Source organism: Apaloderma vittatum, unplaced genomic scaffold (assembly GCF_000703405.1).
Source record: "Apaloderma vittatum isolate BGI_N311 unplaced genomic scaffold, ASM70340v1 scaffold4159, whole genome shotgun sequence".
NCBI classification, from domain to species: Eukaryota; Metazoa; Chordata; class Aves; order Trogoniformes; family Trogonidae; genus Apaloderma; species Apaloderma vittatum.
The window spans coordinates 104,298-127,732 of NW_009736806.1; the positions used below are offsets into that span (position 1 = coordinate 104,298).

At 44.7% G+C, this 23,435-nt stretch overlaps 1 protein-coding gene across 1 annotated transcript in view; it reads right to left on the reverse strand.

Moving 5' to 3' along the window:
* ADCK3 (aarF domain containing kinase 3) overlaps positions 1 to 23,435 on the reverse strand; it is a 31,534-nt gene that overhangs the window by 5,517 nt on the left and 2,582 nt on the right. The window contains 8 exon segments of the mRNA XM_009877101.1: positions 170 to 263; positions 1,599 to 1,680; positions 2,918 to 3,058; positions 4,156 to 4,241; positions 8,315 to 8,437; positions 13,882 to 13,956; positions 21,144 to 21,210; positions 23,073 to 23,435. The exon segment at positions 23,073 to 23,435 is cut by the window's right edge and continues 15 nt beyond it. Of these exon segments, the coding sequence (XP_009875403.1) occupies positions 170 to 263; positions 1,599 to 1,680; positions 2,918 to 3,058; positions 4,156 to 4,241; positions 8,315 to 8,437; positions 13,882 to 13,956; positions 21,144 to 21,210; positions 23,073 to 23,435 (1,031 nt within the window).

Consider the following 23,435-nt stretch of genomic DNA (forward strand, 5'->3'; position numbering starts at 1 on the left):
TGCTTCATCCTCATGCTTCAAAATCACCATCACCATCAGTTTAAGCTGACTGAAAACAACCTGGCTGAGGCAAGGTGGTAATTCCAGTGGACAGCTCAAGTCACAAACACACGCTTTTGCCCTACACTGCATTACACATGAGGGGTGGAAGGCAATGGTGTGAACATACTGGAATTTCCTTGCACAGGCAGCTTCTCTCTGGTAGTCACACTCCAAGGCCAGCTCCCTGCTCAGGACTTCGATCAAATGCTCAGGGAACAAACCTGGAAGTCAAACAGCAGAGAAGAGAGTAGACTCAGATAACAAGGAGTCCCTCAGGTTAAGTTTTCCAGAGCTGCAGCTGAGGAGCAACCTGCTACCCAGCCAGCCCTGAGCTGAAGAGTACAAGAGATCCCAGAGAGTCAAAGTCTATTTCCAACGAGGTACAGACCAAGACTCCTACAGCAAGGTGCAGCCACACTGTTCTTGTACGGCAGAGCTCTGTCTCACTCCAGCTCCCACCCCACAGCCCAGGCTGTCAGCTCCTGGTACCGGCTGTGCAAAGACACACACCAAGGAGTAGAAGCACCCAAACACTATGCCTGGGCAAAAGCAGCAAAAAAGGCTTCAAAACCATAGCTGCCTACAGCTGGGAACAGGCACCAACAGGCAGAAACAGCGCGACTAAGTGAACTGCAGCAACACATAACCTGGGCTTGAGTTGTCAAGTCCAGGCTTCTTAGTCTTGGAGCTACAAAACGAATGTGCTACACGGGCCAGACACAGATGGATCTGCAGCAGCTTCTGCCCAGCCACCAGAGAGAGTAGTCACAGGTTTTGTCAGCACCCAGCCTGATTTTAAAGCAGTATTTGTACAGTCCCACCAAGACTTGCAGGTGCTGTAGGCAGGTATTTGAGTAAAAGGAGGAATAAGTCCTGCACTGCCTGTGGGAAAAGGGACTTATCCACGTGCTGGAACACTAAGCAACCTCCAAGTCTGACAGTTCTGCACCTCTCCACAACTCTGACTGGGAAGAGCAGAGAACAGCAGACAAGGAGAACTACAGGAGACATGGAAAAGAATGAGTTCCTTCAAATGTACCAGAAAAATAACAGGGACAAAGCAAGATTACCTAACCTGGATGCTGCCCACGCTTTCTGCCTAGAAAGCCATCTAAAGTGAGTATACCCAAACACTTTACACTTTGTCAGGAGTCCCTATGGGTCCTTCACTATAAAGAGCATACAAAGACAAAGCACACATTACTCATGGCCAGCAAAAACCAAGATAGGTGCAATTCCCAGTCCACTGAGTTGATACTGGACCAGGCATATGCCCAGCAAAGGCAGTGGCAGCTCTGCAGCAGGAGAGAGGCAGAAGAGAGCATGGCTCCCCAGTTGGGCCCTGCACCCACTGCCTGCATCCTCTACCTCTCTGACTGTCTGCAGGAAACCTGTCCTTGGGCAGACACAAATTCTTAACTCTTCTGGGGTTTTCTGAGGCTGTTGCGCCCATCCCTCTGGAGAGATGTGTGCAAGGCACTGCTTGAAAGGGGTTGGCAGAACTCAACATGTGCCAGCCAGAGCAGAGAGCCTGCCACAGATCTCAGTATTCTTACCTTCAGGGAGAATATTGCTCATGCTTAGGACAGTCATCAGGTTGTTAACATCACTGTTGATGCTTTGGGCAACACCGGGGTACTGCAAGACAGAATGGGAGAGGGTGGTGTTGAGACTGGGTGATCCAGTTGTACAGAGTGAGATAAAAACACCTTCCACTGACCTTCACAACACAGCTACCTACAGCCTGGCCATGAACCAGGGCATACCTGAACCACCTCCATTCCCCCAGCAACCCCCAAAAAAAGCTTATTTCAAGCCCAGTATCTAAAATGGGAGACAGGCCAAGATGGAGCTCCTTACAACCAGAAGCATCTGTTCAGGTCCTCTGACAGGGACTCTTCCAACACAAAAAAGGTTCTTGCACATACACAAATCTCAAGAGATATGGCAGTCAGTCATTTCCCTACCACAGCTGAACGCAAGTGCCACTGACAGCCCCAGAGGGTTTCATCCACAGCAGCAGGGCAGGCAGTGAGGCCCCAGCCCAGTCCTGGCAAAGGTGGCTCCTTCTGTTCTTTCTCACCTTGTCTCTAAAGAAGGGAACCAGCCCATAACTGCTGCGGAACAGCATGCGTGCTCATGCTAAAGGGTTAACTGACCATTGCTTTTACCTTCACCTAATTTCAAGAAGTAATCTGGACACAAATGGTTGAGATTATACCAGTACATGTCCATACTGTTTCTAAATTTTCACTTCACAAAAAAACCCAAAAACCACAAGACACAAAGCAACCACACACACACCCCAACCAACCAGGTGACCAACTTTCCTTGGGACCATGCTCCATCAGCAAGGGATCTTGCTCCTTTGAATTATCAACTGTGTTATACAAGGGGTTTCAGGACCAGAACTCAATTCTGTTAGAAATACCGGCTTGAAGCTGCTGACAGCTTTCATGTGACTTGGTGAATACCCTCCTGCATCACCAGGCTGCCAACTGCTCAGTCAGCACCTGCTCATCACTTAAAAATTCTTTATCCTTTGGGCTGTGGCCAGAAGGGGCATGTGGCATGTGCACATCTCGGAGGGGACTGACCTGTGGAGCAGGCAGGACCTTCACACACAGCCCTAAAAGTACAGGCACTCCCTCACCACTATTATCCCCACACTGCCATGAGACATCTCCCGCTCACCTAGGGTCAGAGAATGGCTCAACAGAACCTTTTCTGTCCCTCCCTTCTGGTTGCACTAGGTAAGTTATTGCTGGACTCAAATTTTCACTTGCATTAAAATGTTTCTTATCACTCTAGCAGTAAACATACTTATGCAGCTCTCCTGCCCTGACAAGAGACAACATTGGTCCATAAAGCCTACCTGGATTTTCATGGCAACTTCTTTCCCATTTTTCAAGCGTGCCAGGTGAACCTGGCCTATTGAAGCAGCAGCAAAGGGGCGTTCTTCAAAAGACTCCAGTTTATCCCTCCAGTTGGGGCCGAGATCGTTGCTTAGAGTTTTCTATGAATAAAAAGAAAGCATCAGGATATGGGAAGCAAAGATTTAAGATTTTTGCTACTGGAAATCACATTCCTCTAAGGTGACTCACACTGCCTATACTAGTTCTGAGCTCCTAGACCCTGCTTTCTAGATTGTCCTCCCTCATTGCACACCATCACAAGGAGTGGTCCAGCCAGCACTGAATAGATGCTGATCAGCTCTGTGTGAGGCTCCATTGCTCTGGCCTAAAGGACAGAGATCTTGAGCACAAACAGCACTGCCTTAGCAATACAAAAGTCCCCTTTTTTGGTGCCACTTATTATCTTCCAGAACATGAGCAAGGAGTTAGATATTTTGCCTCTTCCATCATGCTGCCAAGCTGAACAGAAGCAATCCAGGCATGTAAAAGTGACTCTCTCTAAGGCAATATTGTCAATTAAACATCACAGCCTGCTTTAACACCTTTTTTGGTACTTTGCCAGACTACCATCTTTAAGTTCTGGCTCTGCTCAGTGTCTTTCAGAAGGTAAGTAGTGCTGGCAATTCCTTTTGCATCACCGTTCACATTTTAATTTACAGAGGAAAGCAGAGAGAAAGAGAGAATGTGTACATTGTGGAAAGCAGACTTAGCTTGCTTCATTCTGGCTCTTCTTGATGGTGGGTTAGATTTAACCAAAAAAGCAAGTACAAAGTTGCTGTTAATTTTCCATGGGACTAAGGCTCTTAAGTCATTTTCAAAAATGGGGATATACACACAGATGTTAGCTTAACACCCAGGAGAAAGACGAGAGAGAGGAAACAGAAGAGGAAGCTACATTCATCAAGACCCTATAATCCTATTTGTATGCAACACCCTGTTCCATCAGCATAGTCTCAGGACATTTTAAAAACCCACATTTCTCCCTCTGTTTAGAGTAGCACTTCAATGTTTTGGAGAGAAAAGCCAGCACATAGCTGAGATAAGGAATCAGAAGTTACCCACAACTGAAAATACACAACTTTTATTGAAAGAATACTCTTAAAAATCCTCATCCACCTCCCTTACTGCAGTATGTTACAGGTGACATTTATACCATTATTGTCCCTGCTCCCAATAAGCAGGAAGGAATATTCCTCACCATCATCTGCTTTATTGGCATGAAGTCAGCACTCTGACGTACACGCTCAAAAATCCTCTGGAGATGGGGGTTGATGAAGGCATCATCTGCCAAGGGAAAAAGCATACAACGCTGCATTCTCCAACTCTTCAGCACACAAAGAAATATGCACCTGCATTCAGATAAGCCAGGTTGTCCTGCCCCCAAATACACCCCAATGAAGGTTTTGAAAATAATTCTATTTCAGAAGCACACCTGAAGCACATCTGAGGCACCACACCTTTACAAATGAGACAAACAGAAGTCCCGTGCACAAGTAGCAAAATAAACGGAAAACACTACTCTTTTTCCTTTTGACTTCTGAAAAGAAAAAAATCCAAACAAAAAAAACCCACAAGCCCAAAACCAAAACACCCTCCCCTCCCCAAAAAGAACAACCTGCATATTACCCAACCATCTCCTAAGGTACTCTCCTGCTATCTGTGCACCCTCTCCCAATTGCCAAGGAAAAGGCAGAAATAATAGAAGGCTTGCTGAGAAACTTTTTACGCTTCGGAAGCAAGCACCAGTTGTCAGGATTCTCTCTGGCTTTGCCCAGCAACACTGCCAAGAGCAGTTCGACACAGCATGGAGGCTCTTAGTGTGACGGCAGGTTGCACAAAGTCAAGAGCAGAGTGCTCTGCACAAGCCTCTGTCATCTAAGCAGCCCATCTTCTTGTTGGCAGCTGGACAGCATTCAGGTGTAGGAGAGGATGCTGGAAAACACAGGTCACAGAAGGAACCCTCCTCTGGAGAGTCATCTCAGCTCTCCTGTGTTCATAGGATGGTTTAATCCAATTCATTCTAAGGAGCAGCAGCTTCTCTAGAAAGCTGTGTGATGGCAAAACATCACTTATGCAAGTATTGAACTCAGAGAAATCAGGATTCAGCATCTGCTATTGCGAACAGCCACCCAAATACAAAGCAACTACAAGTGGGCAGAAGAAAACACAGCTGTGCCAAAAGTAGGTTATCTTAAGAGTCAGAAGGATTTAGCAAGCAAATATTTACAGTCATAAGGAAGAGGAGGGGTAGGCACCTCTTGAAATATCAGTCCTCTCCTTTGACCAAAGGCTTCTACAATAGCTCAGAAAAAAAGCCACCAATTCTGGCAAACTTTTCATTTCATAAAGAATTACGGAGAAATTTGAATTATCTGCTACTTTCCCAACACTGGGCAAGTCCAGGCTTTGGTAGCCTGGAGAACTCAACTGGCACACGTGCTTTTGACAAATAATCTATCATTCTTCTGCATTTACAGATGCACATACAACCACGAGTCTATCCCAGGAAACAAGAAACAAACAGCTGCATTAAGAGCACTGTCCTGGGAAGGAAGGTGGAAAGGAATGGTGAGAAAAGGATACATAATGCAGAGACGTGACATTAAAACTCAGCATTATTTAGAAATTCCCAGCAAAGTCATGAGCAGCATAACAATACTAACAAAACCCCACTGAGGAATCAAGGGCACTTTAAGAGGAGCTTCCATTCTGTCACTTCAAGCCAGAGGTTAACAGGCTTTGCAGGAACAGCAAGTAAAACTCCCGTTGTGACGTTATAACCCTGCAAGAAGGCATCGCATTTGCGTTCGCATTCCAAACACCAAAAGAAACGTCTACACTATCATCAATGGTGTGTCAGCACCTAGCCTCTAAATGCCACAAAAACTATTCTCAGGGGTGCATGAAAGTATTAGCCGTCATGCTGTAATGTGATAACCTGCACCTCCTAGAAAGAGGATGGACCTCGCTAAAAGTGACTCCTGCTCCTAGATGCCATTTTTGTCAAGGTTATCAGGGTCTGCCGCAGGCATTTAAGATCAAGTGTTACCTTGCTTATTGCTAACACCCAAAGAACCTCACAAGGTATTTCAGCTTTTTGTCTGAGAGGGCATTCTTAATTTCGGCTGCTTGACCACCACTGCTTTGTTCACAAGCACAAAGCCAAATAGTCAAGAAACCTGCAAGACCAGGTTGACTGTACAGAAACTCAGCAGCAATGTTAAAAATCAGTCATGCTGCGGAGGCGACTCTGACAAAACGAGGCTTACAACATGCTGATGAATAAGGTTATACGTCTTTGTGGTAAACCGATGAGAGGTCTTACCAGAATGAAACACGAAGCAATTGTCAAGGCAGGGCACTCTCAAGTGGCAAATGCAGCTGCCTTTCCAACATCTTCCAGAGCACACACACCAGAACTCAGGATGATTTTAGGCCCTTGGCATCCTTTCCATGCATGACATTCAAAGATGTGCATCCCTAACAAATCCACTGCCTCCAGAAGCAGGTTTCAGTTTTTTTAAGGATGCTGCTTTCGAACTTCTGGGTGGTTTAACTTCACAGATGCTCAGCTGCACCTGGATAAGGCAACACAGAGCCCCTGTGCTCAAATAGCAAACATCCCTGTTAATCACAGAAGCCAATTCAAACTCACTGGGCCAGAGAGAAGCCCATAAAGTGGCAGCAAGTGCATCAAACCCTCCTGTCCAAACGCCCAGCCCAAGAACAGGACACTCCACACTGTTGGAAGCATCTAACTTATTTCACTACAGCTGTCCCTCAGCAAGGTTACCAGGGGCCTGTGTTCTCACCAGGCGTTGCAGCACTCCACACACTCGTCACAAGAGTCAGACGAGGGCTGGGCAGCACCACTGACATTGCTGTAGGCCTGAATGTTCTTGACACCAAAGTGAAGTCAATCGGCAAGTGTTTGACACTGCTACCAGAGCTCAGTAACATTAGGAGACAGCAGGCAAGTAACAAAAATCCAGAGCATTTCTGCTCCTCAGAGCTATCCTTTCACAGCTATTCCCTCTTCACTCACATCCAAGCCTGGGGCAGCTGCGACCAGACTCTGGGTACACATCAGGTGCAACAAACAGCATCCTAAGAATTGTAAATCACTCCCTACCTATGGTAGACAAGTTAACTTTAGAGCTGTTTTCCAGGCATGGCTCACATACCCCACATACCAACCGAGGAAAGTAAGGAGCACAAGAGCTCCTCCTGGATCTGCAGTGTGAACCATCGGTCTTCGGCACCTGGCAGTTTTGAGAGGGTGATAAAGCAGCATATGGGTGGCAGCCTTTGACAGAGCAGCTGCTGCCTCCCACCTTTGTTAATGCTGCCATCGGCTTGGCACACACCTAAACCAAGTGATAAGCAATTGAAGAACAATGATATTCCACAACCAGGGGTCTCTGGAACAGGGAGCTGGTCTTGCTCTGTTGGCTAACCTAAGTTATTTAATACAATACTAGATCCAGCCTCACCAGTCAACACCTACAAAAACTCAAGCAGAAGTACAAGCCAAGCAAGAAGAGTGCTTCAAACACTCAGACACTGACTCAGTTTCAGTGACATCTTGAAAACTATTTTCAGACAAGTGTAATGGCTATTTTTGGTTGATTCTTTCTTTCAGTATTAAGTTGGGCAGGATGGCAAAGTGGACAGGTCCAGATAAGGTTTGAATTTAACACTCCTGCTGTCTTCCAGGAGTAACGTAACAGTTCAGTGCATCAACTGATGTCACTCATGCCTTCACCTGTCATCACTGACTTCAGAACCCAATGGAGTAAGTATCCATTTGAAGTGTCCTCAAGATGAAAACAACTGGTTTATACCTCATATTAGCTGTACTGGCCTTTCCAGCAAAGCTTCAGCACAAAGAAAGTATGTAAGCCAGAAACATGCTGAAATAGGAGAGTGCTGCGGGTATAACTATAACCTCAACAGCTTCTGGTGAACAACAGAATCATCCTCTCCTTGTCCTCCTCCTTTCTAGCAGGACACCTGTGTACAGACTGTGATATAGCTCTGCTTCTCAACAATTCCTTTTAACACAGGCATTAAAATTCAAAGACAGCATCATCTTATTTTCAACCAATTTCAGTTGTGTCCCTGACACAACAGAGGCAGTATATAATGCACATATCTAGTTATTTCATACTGAGATTAGACCAAATTGAATCAAACATCTCTCCATCACTGCTCTCCCATGAGAAAGCCACTTGTCTACTCTCTCCATGGTCACTTGACACTGATTCCAGACAGCTGACCACATGTCACAGGAAGTCAATTGCCCCACCTGGCAGTACTGCTAAGGAGGATAGCTGAGCACCTATGCAACCACTTACCCTGAATGCTTAACATCTGTCCCAGCTTTAGTGCCGCTCCTCGGACCTTGCACAGCGTTCTCACGATTCTTTCTGCATTGGCCTCCGACAGGAACGGGCTAGAGTCCATCACCGCTTTCTTTCCTGAGGAGAGAAAACGTACAGATGAAGAGCACCCTTACCTCAGTGAGCTCAGTCCTTTGTGTTAATCCACATCCAGCAGATCTGCTCTTCCCCAGAGAAATCAAACTAGGACTACACTCAGGGCCTTGACCGCAACCCAGAGGCGTGAACTGCACTTGGACAGACATGTTTTGTGCTGACATTGACACTGCTGGCTTGAGGGCAAAACAGCAGCGAGTCACAGCAGCACAGATACCCACAGAGGCTACGCGAACTGTCCAGGATCCTGGGCAGATGCTGGTTCTTGAACCTGTTGTGTCAGCCTAAAACGCTACATAGAGGTCTCTCCCAAGTCCTGTGCCAATACCTGCAGCAAAACTATAGCCTCATAAGAGCAGCAAGTGGGAATTGTCAAAAGCTTTGACTGGGATAGACTGACAATGTGCTGGCACTTAGAGTGGGAGCAGGGACTCACACCAGCGCCAAGACTCATACCCAACAATTCTTGCCTGAAACACAGATTCATAAACATATATTGCTGTGCAATTGCACATCCAGAGCATGCACTGTCTGTAAAGAGCAGACACAACTTTCACATCTCCAAGTCCAAACTGAACATACTGCCTCCTGATGCCCAGGCAAAACAAACTCCCAACACCATAACCCCAAAACACTGTTGCTGCATAGAGCATGTTGAAAAAGCACCAGATTGTAATTCTGTGATGAAGTTAATCAAGCTAGTCAAATCCAGAGAGGCTGGAGATAGTCCTCACAGCAGGTGCTCTCATCTTGATACTATGGTCCTCTTGGACAATTGTGCTGGAGGGGGCATCATAGAATGCGTTGGGCTGGAAGGGACCTTTAAAGGTCGTCTAGTCCAACCCCCCTGCAGTGAGCAGGGACATCTTTAACTACTGCCAACCTTTTTCCCCTCTCACACTTGCATAATGTTCCTCACCACATTATTATGGGCAGCTTGTTCCTGTCCCAAATAACATGTAAAGCCTAATGTCTGACAGGCCTGATGTCTCACAGGTCACTGCAACTATCTACACACCAGTGCCACGGTTCCACATATGCAACGTTCCAAATATGCACTTCCCCTCCACCTTTTTTATTTTTAAAGGAAAAGGAAGACCACTCTAATTCCATTTTGTGGTCCCCTGGGGAGAAGCTGCCCAAAACTCCTTCTCCAGGACAATGCCCAGTAGAGCAGGTACAGAAGGGTAGGCAGGCATCCACCATCCACTTCCCTTAGGGCTGCAGATCAGCTCCTGCTGATGGAAAGCCAAGAAGGAGGAAGGTCAGGTATTACAGCCAGGCTGCAGGGCCCACAGCTAGTATGCTCATCTTGGAGCTACATATTATTTATTTTCAACACTTTGGAGGAAAGGACAGAACAGCTGAAGCCCTCCTATACAATAAGCCAGGCACAAAAAGACACAGCAGTTCAACAGTCCGGAGGACCTCAGGTGGATGGAAGTTACTGGTGTGGTGACCACAGCAGCAAGTGATCCTCTCCATCTCCAGGTAGCTCTCAGGAAGGTATACAGAGGGAGCTTAGACCAGCCAGGGGTCAGACTGAAGTAGCTGCTGTCTAAACTCTGGTAGCTCACACAACAACTTGGTACTACTTTCTTGAGGTGCTAAACATGTTGCTTACCTGACAGACACCGTTCAGCCCCTGCAAGCAGCTGCCTTGCTTATAAAGCTTTCCCTAGAGAAGAGATACCACTGAACTCTCCCCTTGCAGTGCACAGAGGTGCCAAGCCCTGCTCTCCCTTGTCCTTCAGTCCCCTTCTTTCCTCTACCTGTTTTGCAGGAGAGCACAAAGATGGGCCTACATGTGGGACATGAATCTATACAAATCCCCATCCTAAGTAAAGAATGTACCTGAAAAGGAGAGGGGAATAAAAACACCAGGCGGGAATACACAGGACAACTATCCTGGTCTTGCAAGGAAGATGCAGAGAAGTAGGAAAGGGCCAGAAGTCCCTATTTGCGTTACACACAGCAATCCTCCAAGCACATTTTGCTCTGGGCCATAGATGGAGGACAGAGGAGTCCAAGAGACTGAAGGGATAGAACTGTCCAGGGCAGAAGGATCTGGCTTTCACCCATTTGAAAATGGGCATCTGGAGAGTAGAGTGCTTGGAGACATCTAACCAAGCTCTGGCTATCAATGATCCCATCTCAACTGTCCCAGGAGGAAAACTCTGTGTCTCTAGCAATGATAAGGCAAATAATCCCTTGGATGAGCTCCAGACAGACAGAAGCTAGGGAGTTAAAGCCTTACTTGCCTTCACACCACCTGCACACAAAAACATCCCCCTTCTAGTCTGCAGCAGAATAAATAAGTTAATGATTAAAGTCACCTCCAGAAGCCAATGAATGCTGACAATTTCAAAAGAGTCTTATCAGAGAAAGAACCAAACACAGGCACTCCCCAACGTCTCCTGTTGTGGTTCTCATTGAAGTCAAGCCCACAGGGGCCCTACCTGATCATCAGGTAGATCAACATGATCAACTGCTGCTTTTTTTTTTTTTTTAAACATACTTTGCTAAAAGTAGACACAAACAAGAAAGTGACCTGAAAGCAAGAGTCAGAAGCAGGATTATCTAAGTGACAAGTGGACTGAAAAGAGACATGGGCATCGAAGGCCAGGTGCAAAGGCAGTGCAGATAAAGCCCAGCACAAGTTCATGAAAAAATATGCCAATATTCAGTGAGTTAACATTTTTCCCAAAGCTAGCTGGCACCTTTTGATGCTACAAAGTATTTCCTCCTCACCTTAAGATCACAAAGTTGTGTGATTTGCTGTTTTGGGGGTGTTGGTGGGTTTGTGGGTTTTTTGTTTTTTTAGGGTTTTTTAAACCTACTTCATCAGGGAAAGAAATAAGGCAAATAAAAATCACATCTAAAAAAGCTATGGTACAGGAAAGCTCAGAAATGAAGGCTCCTGCAGCACAGTGCCTGGAGTCTGTTAGTTCTTCCACAGTAGAAGCCACAGGCAGATGCCCTCAGTGTGTTTGACCCACATTTTCCTTTCCACATCCAGAATCTGCATGAATCTCTCCAAATCTGTGTGCATCTCACAGCTGTATCCCTGCTTTTCCTTCTCCTTCACCACTGTTAAATGAACAACTAGCCACCGGACTTCAAGTCTTTATTTTTTTGGTTTTTTTAGAACCATCTGCCACACAAACTTTGGGACAAGGGAAGAGTCAAGAACATAGCCTAAACATTCAGGACTGACAACTCAAGGAGATGGCATTATTTTGCATAAGAAAACAACTCTATATTCAAACCTAGGCCATCTGCCAGTCCTTCAAGGCTTTGCCCAGCCTGGCATCTGCACAGCGCCTAGCAGAATGGCCTAGTCCAGGTCATTAATAAGTTACAAAGTTGACCTTGAACCCAGAGTCTATTTATTAGTAATGGCAGTAGTTTACTTGGGCACTCATTTTTATTTCTGGAAATTAATTTTATCCTCCTATTCCCACCTTGTGTCAGCCTTGCACTTTAGATACACACTCTAAATATCGAGACTGCCATCGAAGTAATTTCCCACTGGAAATCATGTACAGCCATCCTCTTTTAAAAGAAAAAAAAAAAAAAAGATGATTAGCCAAACCACTTAGTAAACAACTTAAAGAGGGCAGCAGGAGAGTAGGCATTTGTAGCCCCTCCATTTGATAACAGCAGGATCACATACAGTTCAGGAGTTTCTGGCTTGAGGTTTTGTTGTGGAAGGACCAGTGTTTCTAGCTCTATTTTAAAGGAGTGAAGACATTTTCATTTGTACTGACTGGAGAAGAGGAGGGAAACCAAGAGAAGGCTCCTTCCTGTCACTCCTCGATGTCAGTAAGAGTGTGAAATTCTTACGTGTGCCTTTGGGCATATACACATCCCACTTGTTTAAGTTTGAAGTGCCAAGAAGTTGCTATTAATATTGCAGCAGTGTGGAGAGAAAACTCATCCTCTACCAGCTTCCACAGGACAGGGCAATATATCATGCTTGACAGTGGGGTGTGTCAATTAGAAAATAATCTGGCAAGCCAACAGTTGTGCAATTCTTCCTCTGCTAAAAGCAAAACAAATCATCAACTTCCAACAGGTACAAACAACCTGTCAAACACCACAAGCTCTGAAAGTGAAAGCCTTCAAGGATTCTCTACAGGATAGGCCACGTTTGCCTGAAAGCATGCTTTTAAATCAACATAAAGAAACCCACCCAGCCTCAAACACCTTGGGTTATGGCGAGACAACAACTCTTTGCCAAGGTTGTTTTTTCTCTGCTGGGCTGCTCTGCATTGCCTAGTTGCACAGCAAATAATACCAAGATGCAAGCAGTAGCAAGTAGTGTCCTGAGTGGCACAGAGCCACCCCCTTGCTCCTGTTGTACAAGGACCCAGCAGTTGTCATTATCTCATAGCAATGCTTCTGAACCAGGGAGGATTTTACCTCTAGCTGCAAGTGCTTCGCGTTTTCATCAGTTCTCTCCAGTCACTGGAAATAATCTAACCACACACAAACACACTAGCCAAACCAGACAGAGCAGCTGAAGACCAAATGGCCTGCACTAACTGCAACAAAGACCTCTACATTTTGCAGTATCTCACTAAAGCTTTTCATGGCTAAGAAACAAGCAAATGGAGCCGTAACTTTTGAGCAATCTCATGGGTTTTAGGCAAGAATGCTATGTCCTTCCATGCCCTAAACCATTCATCTGAGCACAACTATTTGGTATCACCATATCTTACCAAAATATAAGCTTAGATGAAAGCCACCATGACATGGCCAGGTACAACTCAGGAATATTTTACCTCCAACTTCAAACAAGCTGGGATAAAAAAAATCAGGTCAAAACATCAGCATAGCCTTTTGACCTATTATGAGAATCCTTCAGAAGGAAAAAAAAAAGTACTGGAAATAAAGAATTGCCATTTAACATGTTCAGAGAGTGGTTTGTCTCTCAAGAGAGCAGCCATCCTCAGTGTTCCTACTAGGCAGGACATCCTTACTTTTCAAACAGAATGCAACCAGACATATGGGCTCATCTACAGTTTCTGTACTAATAGAACTATATAGTTTCACTGAACAGTTAAAAAAAAAAACCAAACACGTTAGGCCAAGACAACTCATCAGCATAACCAAGTACAGCATTCAAACTCATGAGGGAAAGGAAGCTGTAGAAACTGGGCTGACAAACTCCTTCTCTTGCATATACCTCTGACTATGTCTATGTAGCGAGGCTGAGGCGTACTCACGTGGAAAGAGTCTGAAGGTGGAGATAGATTATGTTAAAAGTAAAAATTACCCGCATCCCCTTGTTATTCTGCCTCACTGTCCCAGTTTCCAAAAGAATAAAATCTTGCAAATGCAGCTAAATTGTCTGAGGAAAAAAAAAAAAAAAAAAGAGAAAGGGAGGAGAAAAAAACCAAGAGAAAGTAAAAAGGGTTTACCACTGCGTTCTTCGGGTCTAAGGCTCTTCTTTGCAACTTCTGCCAATGCCCCAATGCCAAGACCAACAGCTAATCCTTTAAAACAAGAAGAAAAAGGCCCAGGTCAGCATTAAAACAAACAAACAAAAAAATACCAATCTTCTGAGCCACATACAGAGACATTTCTGCAATTAACCTTAAGCAACACAGTCAAGTGAACACAAGCAAACAGTTTGATGAGAACACCCAGGCTTTTGCACTGGAGTCATCTTTAAGTTTGACAGTCAATCTTCTTCTGCTCTTCAGCTCAGCACGCCAGGCAGGCTTCATAGGCTGGGCCAGTCTAGGATGTCCAGCTCTCACAAAGCACGTCAACATGTGCTTCTTGGAGCTCTCTGCTCTGGCTGAGGTCCTGCTGTATATTTGTGGGGTTTAGAAGAGGGAAGGAAGAGAGCTCACAAATGTGTTTCTCAAGTACAGTTCTCAGGAACAAACAGGATCATCCTCACCTCCCACCATGGCACCACAGCAGGGGGAAGCAAAACTAAGTTTAATGTTCTGCAACTCTACTGTATGAACATTCTGGTGTGTTTGTGCTCATTAGCTGTCTTTGACTTCAACATGCTCCCTTAACTCCTTGTTAACAGAATCCTGGTTTTCCTGAAGCCCACCTTATCCAAGCAGCACTGTAATCTGAATTCCAGTGAGCTGTGCTGGGCAATATCCCCACACAGCACCCACAAGACCAAACACCAGCACCCCACGTGCACTATCACCCTTGCAGGCAGTGAATTCTAGGCCATTATCTCAGAGCCACACATTAAGCTACAACTACAAAAGAAACATTATCTGCTTCCACTAAGCTGACCGAAACCACTGAAGATTAAACCAGATACCGATCTAATCATGCAGTAACCTGTACTACTAAAGGTCTCACTGCCTTCTCAATTTCCAAATATTTACTTTTCAGGGTAATAGATGACATGGGCAACCAGCACAGCTGGTGCCCTCCCAGCTCCTCAGCAATGGTGGATCCCGCCATGCCTTACTCCCACACCACTAGCACTACTGGGTGTGCATGTTTTCCAAGCCATCCTTGAGGCACTACTGGACAGCTTGCCAGCTAAAACCACCAGAGGACACAGTAAGAACAATGAAGGCAGCATAGCTGGCCAGCACATGGGACTTTGTGCACATACGCAGGAGGAAACACATGCACACGTTTTGTAGCCTCAGGTGTGGAAGTCTGGGCACAAACAAGCTGAATCTCATCTTGCATGGAGTCTTTTTCCTCTCCCCCACCAGCATTCCTACTTCAAGTCTTCACTAACTACCAGGAAACATCTCAGGGCATACAGAGCCCTGCTCTAAATGTGGTAACAGAAGGGCAGACAATACTCTTTGGACCATGCAGAGTCAAGTGCATCTTGTGTGTTTGCTGCTTCTTAGCAGTCAAACCTGCAAAAAATTAAGTCAGCTTTATGAGAAAACTTTTCCCTGAACACCCAGACCTTAGAAAAACCTGTCACTTCTCAGAAGTCTCAGTAGCTCACTTTATTCCTTTCTTCTTACATAGTTATTATCCAGAAGAATTCCATACTCTAAAATCAGTTCTAGGAATCTGTTTGACCCTGAACTTCAGGAACATATTACCTTATCCTTGACCAACTTGAATTTCATCCAGTGCAGCATTTGGAGTCTACACAGCTCACACAACAAGAACCAGCATGGAAAACTTCACCCTTCCTCATCTTACAAGCCAGACTAACACTCTAGAGTTCGGAAAGCAAGTTCTAGACAGCAGGGTTCAGAACCACACCACCAGATTTGTTTTCCAGGCCTCTTCTGCACACTCACCCATGTGTCACATATGTTACTTGAGTACAATCAATAGTCTGGCTGAGATAGATAGGAGTTAATTTTCTTCATAGCAGCCTGTATCATGCTGGGTGTTGGATTTGTGACTACAAGTATTCATAACACACTGATGTTTTAGCTGTTGCTGGACAGTGTTTACACAGCATCAAGGCTTTTCTTTTTCCCGCTCTGCCCCTGCAACCACTAGGCTGGGTGTGGGCAAGAGGCTGGGAGGGGACAGGGCCAGATGATACAAATGGATAACATCATGCTCAGCAGTAAAACTGGAGAAAGGAGCATTAAAGGAGGTACATTTGGGATTATGGTGTGTGCATTCCCAAGTAACTGCTACAGATACTGAGGCCTTGCTTCCCAGAAAGCGGCTGCACACCTGCCCACCATCAGGTAGTAGTGAATTGGTTCCTCTTGCTGCTTTGCTTGTACACAGAGCTTTGCTTCACCTGTTTAACTGTCCTTATCTCAGCCCCCTCATTTCTCCTCTTCCTGTTCCATCCTGTTGTGGGAGGAAACAACTGAGCGGCTGCACGGGGCTTCGCTGCCTGCCAAGTTCAACCCACCACATGCTGCCAGCCGTTCACCTCCTACCAGGAATGGGTCATCCCTCCAAAGAACCTGCACAGCTGTAGAAAAGCACTGTCCTCCTCTGGACTAGTAGTTTTCTGATCTTGCACAAGTCACTCCTGATGCCCTTCATTTGTCTTGTCTGCAAGATAAGTGTTTCCTCCAAGATTAATCACTTTGGGAAAGTTTTCAGCATCACTGAACAGCCACTGCAGCATGTTGGAAAATAACATCCCCAGGCACCTCTAGAAAGCGACTCTCCAGCATTTTGCACTTTGTGTGGACAAATTATTTCAGGTCTGGAAAATGCTACTTGCTTTTATACTAGCAGAGTGCCTCTTCAGACAGTTTCCAGGCATCTCCAGCACCCATTACACTTCAAACCAAGCCCATCAAGAGATGGTCTGGAATCAGTTTTGCTCAGGAGGAATCCTCTTGCTCAGCAACTGACACAACAAAACAAGCAGGAGACTGAACTGGCTGTTATCATCCTGCTCAGTGCAGGGGTGGGCAAAACTCTCCGCTGGAGCAGTCTGTGTCCTGCTTTTGGTCACGTCAAACACTGTAAACACCACAGAGAACACGCTGCAACCTGCGGACAGTTGTGCATCCACTTCCACTGGCTTTCTGAGCATTAAATGCTCACCAGAAGAAAACCACACTGACTCATCACTCATGCACTGTCAGTGTCACCTGCAGTTGTCAGTCCTCTATATACTTTAATAACATACTTCACAAGGATAGTTTTTTGTTGGCTTGTTTTGCAAAATCACTACAATCACATGAGATAAACTTCACCACAAGCTTCCTGAGTTTTCTTCACTGCATAAGGATCTCATTATATCATTAAAATAATAAACTTACCAACCAGGAATATGATTAAGGGAGACAGAAACTACTTTTAAAAGTCAAATGATGCAAGAAGGGAGAATGGAAATAAAGAAAATATCACAAACTGTGTGGGTGGAACTGATGACCCATCAGGCTACAAAACAAGCATGGAAAAAAACCTGCAGAAAAATCTGTTTAACCAATTGCAATCCCAGGAAGAAAAAAATAGACAAAAATCAAGGATGATATTTAGTGCTATAAATACAACTACGAGCAGTCACTCTAGAGGCTGCAAGAAGCAAACAAAAACACCTATAAAGGACAAAGAAGCTCAGTAGAGGATCTTGTGGTGATTACAGAGAAACATTAGCTCAGCAAAACACACGAGCATTGGAGAAAATGATCTTCAATCTTTCCAGCAAAACATTCTGTGCTCCCAGAGGAGGTGAGAAGCCAGGCAAACTCTGCAGTCCAAGTATTTCTGCCGCTTGTTACTAATTTGTCCATCACCCACCAGCATGTCCCAACACACGGCCAAGAGAACAGCAGCCCCCGACAACATCAGGGGCACAAAAACATGCAAAAGTCAGGAGGAGGAATGACTCAAGTGTGAAGAGGATCATGCCAATAGCATGGGAATTCAGCTACCTGAACCCCAGGAACAGTTACACGAAGTGCTGCTCAACATCTCTCCATCTTCTCCAAGTCTAAAGTGATGTTGTTCGAATACAGAGATAAAGAAAAAAGTGTAAAAAAGTTTGACTGGTGTGGAGGTGGAAGGGGAAGAATCCACCTTAAGCATTGTATTTCCCACAACAATTTCCTAGGATGTTCAAATGAAGACGGCACCCCAAAGGACACAAGAAACAAACTGCAAAAACAGCTTGCTTGCTCTGAGCTACACTCCCTCATGGACATGGAGCAGCCTCCTGTCCTTAATTATTTTCAAGGCAACGGAAAAAGCGAGCTGGTAGAGCTAGAAATAATCACACCCCCATCCCTGCTATCTCCTATTTAATTCTGATCATCTAAATGTTCCAGAAAGCAAGGACAGGACTGGGTCAGCACTATTCCGCAAGTTAACAGTGACATCCCCTGCCAAAGTGCTCCTTCCAGCTGCTAACCATCATCCCACAGCAGCAGCAGGTGCTCCCAAAATGCAATAATGTAATTAAAGACTCTCATTAAATCATCCTGCACTTTGTTTCTGACTTCCATTGAAAAGGCAAGACGAGAGAAAATACACAAGAAAATACACACTGTGCAAGCACAGGCAACTTCCAACTCACCTACCACTGAGCTTTGAAACATGTACTTTACTTAAAGCTTATCTTGCCTTCTCTAAAAAATTTTAAAAAAATACATTAAGTTGGGTTGGATCTAGGAAAGCAAAAATCAATTCTCATTTCAGCTGGAAAGCACCTTCTATGCCCTCATAAGATTCCTGTAATCAGCCTCACACATCAGCTTGCAGATATTTTTTAAAATTGTACACATTATCTCTTGCATCACTCCAGAGAACACCACTCAGAAAGGACTGACAGTGAGGACAGCAGGTAGGTAGGAGAGGCATACAAGTACTACGTTGCCCTGCTCACAATCTAAGAGAAACACGGTCAACCATAAGCCAAAGCTCACCAGCAACTTCAGAGATATCCAAACCAGGTAAATGGTACACCACAGCTCTTGCCATCAGCTAGCGTTTCCTGGTTTAAGCATTTAAGATGCTTCATAAAGATGCAACTGGAAAAAAACATTTCTTATCAGATAAGAGCCAGCCAGGAAAAGCCACCCTAGAATTAGCAGATGGGGTTTTTCACAACTGCGTGGGTTCTCTCACTGCTGTGTGCAGGTCAGGGGGAAAAAAAAAAAAAAACAACAAACAAATCAGAGGGGAATCACTTAGCAATGAATGCTAACAAGTGATTGCAGAGACTGGAGAATGTGAACACCATTTTTGCAATGCAGTGTCCCCCCAAAAGCAGCCTGGAAGCAAGAGCTCTGTCTTGCCAATAATTTCAATCATATAAAACAAACATCTTAAGGAGAAGGGCAAGACCAAAACACAGATGACACACACAGATGTGACTGGAGATGCTGCTTATAAACAATTGTTCCTTTCTTACTCTCTCTTTATGGTTTTAGTTTGGTGGGAGATTTTTGTTTTGTTTTTAACCTGAGGTTAGGAGAAGATAGGCAGTTAGTTACAACTTCCCCTCAAAGCATGAGTCAGCCTTTCCTCATGCAGCAGTCTTAGGTGCCAAGAGCTGGAGTGTACAGCAACCGCACTGGAACTCAAAGTTCACAGAAAATTTGGTCATTTGCCACTTCACATCCACCAGCTGTCAGCAAGCACCCACAGGTAAACTTGGAAGATGACAGCTAAAAGTGCTGTGACGCTTCCCACAAAAATCAAGGCTAGATGAGAACAGAGACAATGTACTTGAGCTTTAAAGTGATGCCTTGTTACTCCAAAAAGCAGATCACGAATCCTGCTTCCCTTTAAGGAACATAAGCATACTGAGAAGCCAGAGCACCTGCAACAAACTACAGGGTTAAAGAGATCTGACCAGCATTAAAACTTTGTTATCAGAAAACTCACTTGCTTTCTATTCCTGCACTGCATAGAATCAGTCTCTGCCCCTAACTCCTCCTAGTGTGTGTATTACTCTGACAGAGAGACACAAAGACAAGAATAACTGTTTTTTTAATACAATAGTTGATCTGAATTACATCTGACAGGCTATTTTCCTTTCTTCTCGGATCCGTAACACAAGGATGTCTACTTTGCATATATGATTCCCTATCAAATTTTGTGGAAGAGAATCACAAGAGCCACAAGGGCCTAATGTGCTACTTGGGAGAGACTGTTCACCACCCTAGATAGGCTGTCATCTCAAAACACTACAGTCACAAAAAAACCAACAAACCCCACCACTGACAACAACCAAAACAGAGAGACTATTCACCTAAGGATTACCTAAGACTAGCCATGATGATTTTTTTCCACCTGCAGTACTGTAATAACTCCCTCTTTCTCACGACTCTCTGAAGTCCTTTGATGGCTTTCAATATAAGACACTAGGTAAGCACCATCTGTCAGTATTACTGAAGATATTTAGCTGCTTTTTAATATAGTAATTCCCACTCACCAGAAAAAATTCACATAGGTTTCAGCTACCTTCATCTTACAAGCTCAGACTTTACATCCTTCCTGGGAAAAAATGATTTATAAGCAATAGGAAGTAAATCAAACCTTGACTACTGTCATAACCCGACCCTTAAAAATCAGTACCAAAAAGATATGTTTTATATTTAACCAGAATTCAGAGAAGTAGCAAGGATAAGACTGGGATAAGACAACTGCTTAAGCTTGACAGTAACAGCTTACTGTAAGGACTAGACAGAGTTTCCTTGAAGTAAAATCACATATGCAGGACCAAGATAGTAGTACAGACTGGAGAATAACCTGCACCTCACTTTCTCCCTCACATTGAACCAGCACAGCCTGGTATGTGTTACCATGAAGAAGTGCAGTTCTAGTATGCATTCCCACTGTACTACCCTATACTCTTAGTGATTATTTTTCCATTTCAGAACCAGTATACAAAAAATAAGAACCAGAAGTACAGCAGCCTGCTGTCTTAACACAAATGAAAACCCATGCCAACTCTGTAGTTCTTGTTTACAGGTGCCTCACTGAATGCATCTGAATGGTTTGTTCAGGTAGGGGGGAGTTTTTCTTTGCCATACTATCACAGTAGCAGTTATGCTAAGAGTCACAAAAGACAGGATTCAAAGTATAACGTCATTCTGGCTAAAGGTCAAGATGATAATTGTAATGAAAAAGCCGAAATTAAGCTCCAGGGTAACCAGCTGTTGTGAGAAACCTATTAACAAGCTTAACTCAAAAAGACAACCAACTAAAGCTTGAGCAGTAGCACTGGAATATCTGGACGTTCATCAGTTCATGCAAGCGTAGTCGCCTCTCCAATGTGGGTGTGCAAACTGACCTCCAAAGTTGGCGAGCCGTCCGATTCGTGTGACAGGAACCTTCCTCTCCCGGGCCCGCTCACTGAGCTGCAGCAGAAACAGGGGGAAAGGAAAATAAAACAGGAAGAAATCCACAAATGAACTGGGGATACGGCCAGATACCTGCAAATTCAGAGTGCAACTTTGAAAGCACTTGAACAATTCCATGCTATGGAAAGCTTTTGTTGAACACTGAGCCTTACATGTTAGGAGACTTTTCAACTGAACACACTGCAGAACAGACACACCTTGAACTGGATCATACACTAAACAGAGGAGTGGGAAAGCTTTAAGAGCCGACAACCACATTTAGAAATCCCATTTTTACTTTCACCTCAGCAGCTCCTATATTTTGAACTCACAGAAGCAGCACAATGCCAACCCAAAATCCCTTCCACACATGTAATTAAAACTCATGGAAGGTTATTAGGTTCACAGTACTGTAGATAATTCACACACACACAATAGCTGGAGCAGAAGCAGCACACAGTTTCATCAAAGCAATACCCTGTGTGAACCCACAGTAGCATCTGATACCAGGTTTGGGGAAGGAGGCAGAAGGTCAGAGCAGATGGCAGCTATCTCCACTGTGAATTCTGCTGTAGGCTGCGTGTGCTGTCTCACACAGGATATGAAGAACTAAAGCAACGATTGTGGGCTGTGCTGCTCTCTCAATCTACATTCCCTCCACCTCTGAAGGACTGCACGACAGTACTGGAAACCACAGCCTTCACTGAGAGGAGCTTAGGTCCCATTTATTCTTCACAGCCATAGCAGAAAAAAAAAGAGCTAAAGAGAACAGGACCCTTCAAAGAGAAGACAGACTCTTCAGGTCAGTCATCAAACCTTCATAGCCTACAGCTGTCCCTACCTGCTCAACATTTCACCCCAAAAACTGGGCTGAAATATAGAACTTTCATTACTGTAACACGTATCAATGAATACACTGAACCTTCATAGTCCAGTGAATGAAAGGAGAGCTTCTGTTATTATAAAACTGAAGTCTAATCATAGAATCACTAGAGTTGGCAAAGACCTCTAAGGTCATCGAGTCCAACTGTCAACCTAACATCACCATGACCACTAAACCATGACCTGAAGTGCCACATCTACACATTTTTTGAACACCTCCAGGGATGGTGACTCCCCCAACTTCCCTGGGCAGCCTGTTCCAGTGTTTAACAGCCATTCTGATGAAGAATTTTTCCTCATATCCAATCTAAACCTCCCCTGGCACAACTTGAGCCCATTTCCTCTTGTCCTATCACTGTTATTTGGGAGACTCCACCTCACTATAACCTCCTTTCAGGTAGTTGTAGAGATTGATAAGGTCTCCCCTCAGCCTTCTCTTCTCCAGTTCAAACAATCCCCAGTTCCTTCAGTCACTCCTCTTAAAACCCTTCAGCAGCTTTGCTGCCCTTCTCTGGACTCACTCCAGCACCTCAATGTCTTTCTTACACTGCAGTGCCCAAAACTGAACATAGTACTTGTGCAGCTGCACTAGTGTCAATTACAGGGGGGCAACCACTCCCCTACTCCTGCTGGCCACGCTATTCCTGATACAGGCCAGGATGATGTTAGACACACTGCCGGCTCATGTTCAGCCAGCTGCCAACAAGCAATCCTATATATGCTTTTAAAATATCCTCTCACATCAGAATATCTGATATAGAAGGGGTAGGTGTGAAAGGAGAGCCTGAAAAGCTACTGACAAATAGTTATCACAGAGTTACTGAACACTGACACTTCCCTTTCTTGCCTCCACAAAAGGGAATAGTGGGAGAGGAAGAAATGAGAGAAACAGGAGAAGGTGAGTAAGGACAATCCAGCATAGAAACCAATAGTATTGAGAATCCTTAACACAAAAAAACCCCACACCACCAAAAAACAAAACAAAACAAACTCCATACCATCTGTTTGTAGGGTTTCTGCTCTGAACCTGTTTTGGCCTGTCTGGCTTTATCAATATCTTCAGCTGTTAATCCACCAACAGAGGAATGATCTTGGTGAAAAGCCCTATTTTGTCCAAAGGCAGCAGCAAAAGGATTCCCAGGGTCCCTAAAGCCTCCAAACAACCTTGCATCTGTTTTGGAAGGGAAAGGCTTCTGACCCATGCCTGAGTCTCCAGTCTCACCAACACTTCTAAAAGGTCCATCTGTAGCGTAAGAGTAAGCAGGGCCTTCACCGCTGTGTTCATGTGGCTTGCCAGGTGCAGTGGAGAAGTCCATTGGAGTTTCTGATGGCTCTCGGGCTAAGAAGTCATAATCTTTCCC